Raw genomic sequence first — 7,359 nt, 5'->3', positions numbered from 1 at the left:
AAATAAAATGAAAATAAAATTTTAAAAGTATTATATGTCTTCTTGTATTCCAAAATGACAGCTTTTCTTGTATGTGGGAAACTTACTGAATTTTATACATGATTTAGAAAGTTGGTGGGCTTTGGGATTGATTGCACTATATTGATTGCACTATATTTCTTGTTCATGTAAAACAACAGGGAACAGGTCCAACTCGTGTTTGACAGAGAATTTTTATGGTCAAGAACAGATTTCTGATGTGAAGTGGAAGTTTCCAGTGTTGTGTTGTTGTTGAAGCACAGTAGAGAATCAGAAAAACACACCCAGCAAGAACAGTGTGTTGTCACAACAGTAGTAGTGGTAAACTTCCCCCTGTTAGGAGGCAGTCCAGGTGAGAAGGAATCCGTCTATTAACTGCTGGGCATCCCTGCCTTTCTTTCCTGTCTAACACTCTTTTTCACTGTTGAGAAGAGTTCAAGATCGTTGTTCAACAAGGAAGTAATTAACTTCTGATCAAATTTCACATTTTAATTGTGTAGTGTGTACATATGGCATAAATGAGAATTTCAAACACAAGAATGTGGTTGAGCTCTTTTGCAGTTGGGAAGTTCAGTGGAGGTTAAAAAGAGGAAGAAGGTAGACTGGAGTTTCTGTTTTATTTTCTCTTTCTCTTCGAGCTGAGCTATAAGGTCACAGTTTTTTAACAGAGGACCATCTGCTTCTTTGGACAACAAATCGGGTAAGTTCACACTACTAAAACTCTGCAGTGTTGATTTCTAGATCCAAAGCCACACAAGAAAATTTTCTTCTTTTTTCAAGATCAAATTTGCCCAATTTAGGAGAAACAAATTACAGAAGCTTAAGTAAAGCCCATTTACGGGATAACATCATGAAATGACTTTGCACATCACTGGCAAAAGTTTTAATCAGCATAAAGCCAACAAAAGGTGCTAACTGGAAAGAGCTTTAGCCTTCACGTGTTGTTATAAATTGAAACTACGTGATGAAAATGAGCGAATATTTCTTCCACAAGGTAAAAGTTCCTGAACTGTAGAGCTTCCTCAACGGCGGCTGCTGGAGAATAAAGAAATTGAACTGACAGGCCCAGTGAAGTTTACTTCTGCTTTCTCAGAATCCGCTTCTAATTCACTGAGTCTCTCTGCAAACTCTCAGTGCAAAGGGAGGGGTTTTGAGAGAGAGAACTGGGGGGAAGGCAGTGAGGTGGGGAGACGAACAGGAGGACCAAAGAGGGGACAGGACCTCAATCCAGGGGAGGGACACCTAGGAAGAAAGTTGAGAGAAGAGAAGGGCACTTGGCCAAGGAAAGCAGAGGGGGTGGGGAGCCCTTGTGAGAGGAAAGGGGGAGGAAACCAGGGGAGACCTGGGCTTGACGATAAGACGCAAGGTTTACAATTAACCTCACTTCTGAACTCTCTGGAAGTGAGGGACTCAATTTCTCTGTAAAATAGGAATATTGATTCTCTTCTCGCCTGACTTGTCAGTGATGAGTAGACAAATGAAACATGGTTGTCTGGAAATACAGGGTCTTTTATGAATCAAAACTGGAAACTAATAGTTTCTTGTTTCTCTGTCCCTCAGGAACACCAATGGACCAAAATGAATACAGTCTCTCTGGTAAGAAAGTGACTTCCTGAGTGTGCATGGTTGCTCTTTCTGATGATGTCTGGGTCGGGGACATTACTCTAACTGCCCCCACCACCGTCACCAGTAAGTCTAAGCTCCTAGAATAGTGTATCAGGAACAAGACTGCACATTCAAACATGCTTCATGATCTTTAGATCTGTCTGGACATTTCTCCTACCATTCCCATGACCCTTTGCTCTCCTTCTTCTGATAAGTGGTCCATCTCCTCTTAAAGTAAGTCAGACACTTTTATCAGGGCTCAAGATGCTCAGTCCAGTCTGATATCAAACTTCCATTTGGGTTTCTCCTTTCTCTGCTCAGCCTCACCTTAGCCCCAGGACCCAGCTCTCTCTTAGACTCTGCGTCCTCATCCTTCCCATGATTCCCTTCTTCCTAGTCAGGAAAAATAGCACAAAGCTCTTGAGTCCCAGGGTCTTTGCACTTGTCTCTTGGCTGATCCTGACTGGCCTTCCTGTACTTCATCATGGCTGGCATCCAAATGAGGTGCAGTGTGAGGAGGCCTCACAGGGATAGCAGAGGTGCACTGTCTGGTGATTTTAACTAGATCTCACTCCTCCCCTCGGTGGTCTCCCTTTAACCTTCTTATTGTTGAACATCCCTTGAGACAGGGCATCATCAAGATGACGATGATGTTGTTTTCTGCTGCAACCGCTTGTTACAAGGGAATGGGCTGCTGTTTGCTTCTTGCTCTACTCTGCTAAGCAGCTCTGCCCACTTTCTAATGTACAATTCTCCAGAAAGGAGGTAGATGCTAGTCTCCGTGTTTACACATGCCCCAAGACTCTGGGTGCCATCTGCTTATTTTTCCCAAGAATCCTTTTCTCTTTACCACACTTGGTTAGATTTACAAGTTTCTCTAGTATTGTGTTATAAATGACTTGCCCATCTCTTAACTTCTTAGTATATGCCCAGTGTTTATGAGTGGTTGTTTTAGAGACCCTCTCATTTGTCTTGTGATAAAAATAACTCTCTCCCCTGTATTCTCCAGACTGGAAGAGCTACCAATATGTGATATGAAGCTATGTTTTGGCCTTCTCTGACCAGAGTACCTCATAAATTTCATTCTTCTTTCAGGGAAGCTAGAAGCTAGCCCCAGAGTTACTACAGGAGACATTGGTTCCTGTGAGGCAGGGAAGCTCCTGCTCCTGCTCAAGATTCTATCTCCTTGCCCTGGGATGTCCCCAGGTTACATCGTACTGCATGAAACCCTTTAGGATGAAGATTTGACATAGTTTCTCGGACAAGTCAAGTTCCCTGTCCTTCTCCAGAAAAACTTACTTTTGATAGGCCAGAACCAAGTGATTCCAGCAAGCTTTATATGATGAAAATACATTTCTAAGTCCATCTCATTCCTCAAGTGTGGTTTTCTAGGAATAGACACAGTAAAACCTGTAGTCCTAGAGAAATTGAAATGCTTCAAAATTCATAGTCAATTTTATTTAATAGTGGAGATGGGTTTTAATTTGTAAATACAACAGCTTGTGAAGGCACATTTTCCCATAACATAGAATATCTCTTTATCATTAAAAAATTATTTGCCTTGATCAATATAGTAATGACACAATGAACTTGTTCCTAACAGAACCCTGGATGAAGAGGCAACACGCCAGAGGATCAGAGCTGAGAATCATTCTGGTGGGCAAAACAGGAACCGGCAAAAGTGCTACAGGGAACAGCATCCTCAGGAACCAGGCATTTGTGTCCAGGCTGAGCGCCCAGGCCTTGACTAAGACTTGCAGTGAAAGCCGGGGGTCCTGGGGAGAGAGAGAGATGATCATTATTGACACACCGGATGTGTTTTCTGGGAACGACCTCTCTGAAACGCTATATGAGGAGGTGCAGAGCTGCTACTTACTCTCTGCACCAGGACCCCATGTGCTGCTCCTGGTGACTCAGCTGGGCCGATACACCACCCAGGACCAGGAGGTTGTACAGAGGGTGAAGGAGATCTTTGGAGAGGATGCCATGAGACACATGATCGTCCTCCTTACCCACAAGGAAGATCTTGATGGCGGCTCTTTGACAGACTACATCCATGACTCAGATAACAGTACCTTAAGCAAGCTGGTGGCAGCATGTGGGGGGCGAGTCTGTGCCTTTAATAACCGTGCTGAAGGAGGCGAGCAGGACAGCCAAGTGAAGGAGCTGATGGACTTGATTGACAGTTTGATGATGGGTACAATGGGTGATCACTACACCAACGAGCTGTACAGCCTAATTCAGGGGTCAAAAGGTGGATCTGCTGGGTCAGAGGTGAGAGTAAAGGAGTTCAAAGGCCAACTTATAACGTACATGGAAATGCAGAGATACTGCATGGTCATGGCCCAAGCAAATTGTCTAAAAAGAGCCTTAATCAAAACACAATCGTGGATTTTATTTTGTATGCAGTTATGTGTCAGATTGTTAATTCTGCTATTTTGTGTGTTGCGCAGCATGTACAATTGGTGCAATTTGTTTTACTGCTTACTCTTCAGTGTGTGCAATTTATTCTGTAGCTTACTGTTTATCATACCCAGAAAGTTAATGAGAATATTCAGAAAGGCCCCTGGAGTGGGCTACTGGAGTAAGCCCTAAATTATACTTACAGATCAGCAAATATTTACTCACTGTCATTGGATGAGTCACAGTGCCTCCCCTGTCATAGATGCCTGATGCACTTGAGGTTTTGTGAAATTTTTAAATTTTGACATATCATTCTATTAATTAATAAAATTATCTTAAAAGCCACCATTTGCTTTGAAATGTGAGAAACTTTTGAAAACTACAAACAAATTACACTGGTTTGTAAATTCATAGGCAGTTTTATTTTCCTAAAAACTCCTTTCCTTCTTTACAATACCATATTTCTGCTGAGTATAATGAAATCAGCAATAAAATAATAAGTAAACTGGAAAAGTTCATGGTGTCATATGTCTTTAACTCTCATGCCAGTAACATGTTATTCATGCCCAGTAACACACATGCACAGGCTCTCACATCAGTATAGTGGTTCTCCCTTATCTGTTGTTTCACTTTCCATAGTCTCAGTTACCCACAGTCAACTGTGGCTGGAAAGTATTAAAGTATAATACACAATTATAATCCAGAAATAAACTATTCATAAGTTACAAATAGCATGCTGCTCTGAGTAGCACGGTAGAATCTCACCCCACCCCATCCTGCAAGGAACATGAGTCATGCCTTTGTCCAGTGTATCCATGTTGTGCGTGCTTCACACCTGTTAGTCACTTAGCTACCTTGGTTATCAGATCGACCCTCACAGAAGCACAGGGCTTGTGTTTGAGTAACCCTTTATTCTACTTAATAAAGGCCCCAAAGAGTACAAATAGTAATGCTGGGGTCAATGTGGCACAGTGGGTTTAGGCACCACTTATGCTGCCAGCATCCCGTATCAGAGTGTTGGTTCAAGTCCCAGCTGCTACACTTCTGATTCAGCTCCCTGCTAATGTGCCTGAAAAGGTGTCAGATAATAGCCCACGTGCTTGTGTCCCTGCCACCCATGTGGAAGACCAGATGGAGCTCTGGCCTCCTGTTTTTCAAGTTGGCCCAGTCTTGGCCTTTGCAGCCATTATATAGGGAACCAGCATTTAGATTATCTCTTCTCTTCCCTTCCCTTCTCCTTCTATTTCTCTTTCTTTCTCTTCCTCTTTCTCTTCCTCTCTTTCTCCTTCTTTTCTCTCTATCTCTATCTCTATTTCTCTCCCCCAACTCCTCTCTCCCTCTCTGTCACCTGCCTTTCAGATAAGTAAATAAAATTTTTTTAAAACAGTAAAAAAAAAAAAAAGAGTAGTGATGCTGGCAATTCAAATATGCCAAAGAGGAGGCATAATGTGAGTCTTTTTTATTTTTATTTATTTATTTTGACAGGCATAGTGGACAGTGAGAGAGAGAGACAGAGAGAAAGGTCTTCCTTTGCCGTTGATTCACCGTCCAATGGCCACCACGGTGGACGCGCCGCAGCCGGCGCATCACACTGATCCGAAGCCAGGAGACAGGTGCTTCTCCTGGTCTCCCATGGGGTGCAGGGCCCAAGGAGTTGGGCCATCCTCCACTGCACTCCTGGGACATAGCAGAGAGCTGGCCTGGAAGAGGGGCAACCAGGACAGAATCCGGCTCCCCGACTGGGACTAGAACCTGGTGTGCCGGCGCCACAGGAGGAGGATTAGCCAAGTGAGCCACAGCGCCAGCCAATAATGTGAGTCTTTAAATGAAAAAGTGAAAGATCTCTACTTAATAAGGAAAGAAAAAAGTTGTATGCTGAGGTTGCTAAGATCCATGATAAAGTACTCTTGTTAAACTCTTACTGTATCTAACATATAAATTACACTTCATCACAGGTATGTATGTGTGTACAATAGAAACAATAGCAACATGGGATTCATAGGGTTTGATACTGCCTGTAGTTTCATGAATCCTCTGGGCATCCTAGAGTGTATCTGCCATGGATAAGGGAAACAGTTGTATTCTGTTTTATCGATGTCAATTTTGCTTCACACTGAAAGAGTTCATCAGACTTTGGGCAATGGCTCCCTTCAGATTTAGCACTGCAACATATGAAAAAAGGATCACAAAAATGGAATTAAAAGATAATTAGCATTTTCCACGAAGAGGCATATTCATCAGACAAGATAGTGGTCCCGATATTCTGGTGCATCACCTGCTAAATGCAAATAGAGGCTTATTAATTAAAAGAAACAGAAAATGAATGATTGATGAGCTTACCAGAAAATAAAGAAAATGTATGTGGTTAAGCAAACTGTATAGTTTATATATGTATACATACATATGCATATAAATATATATGTAAATATATATATTTACAAAGAAAGAAGGGCTAAAATTGGAGTAGAAGGTCATAAAGACTAAGCGGACATAGAAAATTAAACTGTCAAAGGGCCAGTATCAACCCTGAGGTCAAGAAGACCAGCCGTGAGTTGTCAAAAACACAGAGCTGATTCTCAGGCTGCTGTATTGTTAGAACATTCCCAGAGATGAAGATAACCCTAATCTGCTGAGCTCTTGACTTCCAGTAGGAGCAAACACAGAAATTCTCTAGAGTGTCCAGATATGATAAATTTAACACAGTCAGCCCAAATCATGTCCCTATAAATAAGAGCACAAGGATTTTTTTAAAAGACTGACTCAAAAGACTTCAGATATCACAATTCTCATCACAGTGTATGAAGGATGTTTGAAAAATTCATGGAAATCCATGTCATTATAAAATTATGAATAGATTGCAAACATTTTTTGCACCAAAGTAGATAATCTTAATTCCATTTTCCACAAACTTTTTGAAGTTCCATATTAATGATGAAAGAAACTGAAGAAGACAACAAATAAATGAAAAGAAATCCATTTTCATGGATTGGAAGAATTGACATTGCTAAAATTTTCAAGCTATTTCAAGGATTATACAGATTCAATACACTCTATATCAAAATTCTAATGGCATTCTTCACAGAAATAAAACGTTTTAAAATTTTTAAGTAACTACAGAGACTGACTACCCAAAACAATCTTCAGAATGAAAAACAGGGGCTGGCGCTGTAGCGCAGCAGGTTAATGCCCTGGCCTGAAGCACCGACATCCGCCCAGTTCGAGACCTGGCTGCTCCACTTCCGATCCAGCTCTCTGCTATGGCTTGAGGAAGCAGTGGAGGATGGCCCGAGTCCTTGGTCCCCTGCACCTCACCTACATGGGAGACCAGGAGGA

At 41.9% G+C, this 7,359-nt stretch overlaps 1 protein-coding gene across 3 annotated transcripts; it reads left to right on the top strand.

Annotated features, from left to right (window-relative positions):
- Positions 1–348: 348 nt before the first annotated feature.
- Positions 349–4,539, top strand: GIMAP2 (GTPase, IMAP family member 2). Of its 3 annotated transcripts, none has more exons than XM_008250068.5 (3): positions 349–718; positions 1,579–1,614; positions 3,227–4,539. In XM_008250068.5, the coding sequence occupies exons 2-3, from the start codon at positions 1,587–1,589 to the stop codon at positions 4,216–4,218; spliced, it is 1,020 nt and encodes a 339-aa protein (XP_008248290.2). In that variant the 5' UTR covers positions 349–718; positions 1,579–1,586; the 3' UTR covers positions 4,219–4,539. The 3 variants fall into 3 exon arrangements, with proteins under 3 accessions (XP_008248290.2, XP_051692954.2, XP_089193021.1); XM_051836994.3 differs by lacking the exon at positions 349–718 and adding an exon at positions 799–1,012; XM_089336895.1 differs by lacking the exon at positions 349–718 and having other exon boundaries at positions 1,205–1,614.
- Positions 4,540–7,359: the final 2,820 nt, after the last annotated feature.

This window comes from Oryctolagus cuniculus, chromosome 7 (genome assembly GCF_051225735.1).
Source record: "Oryctolagus cuniculus isolate XC-2025 breed Fujian yellow rabbit chromosome 7, ASM5122573v1, whole genome shotgun sequence".
In the NCBI taxonomy this organism is placed as follows: Eukaryota; Metazoa; Chordata; class Mammalia; order Lagomorpha; family Leporidae; genus Oryctolagus; species Oryctolagus cuniculus.
The sequence above is the reverse complement of the archived record's forward strand: the minus strand, read 5'-3'. Positions and strand labels throughout refer to the sequence as shown.

Excerpts from the sequence above, each read along its gene's own strand:
- GIMAP2 (XM_089336895.1), top strand. The coding sequence starts at position 1,503 with ATGGTTGTCTGGAAATACAGGGTCTTTTATGAATCAAAACTGGAAACT. Across the intron at positions 1,615-3,226 it reads AAATGAATACAGTCTCTCTG|AACCCTGGATGAAGAGGCAA; the intron begins GTAAGAAAGTGA and ends TGTTCCTAACAG.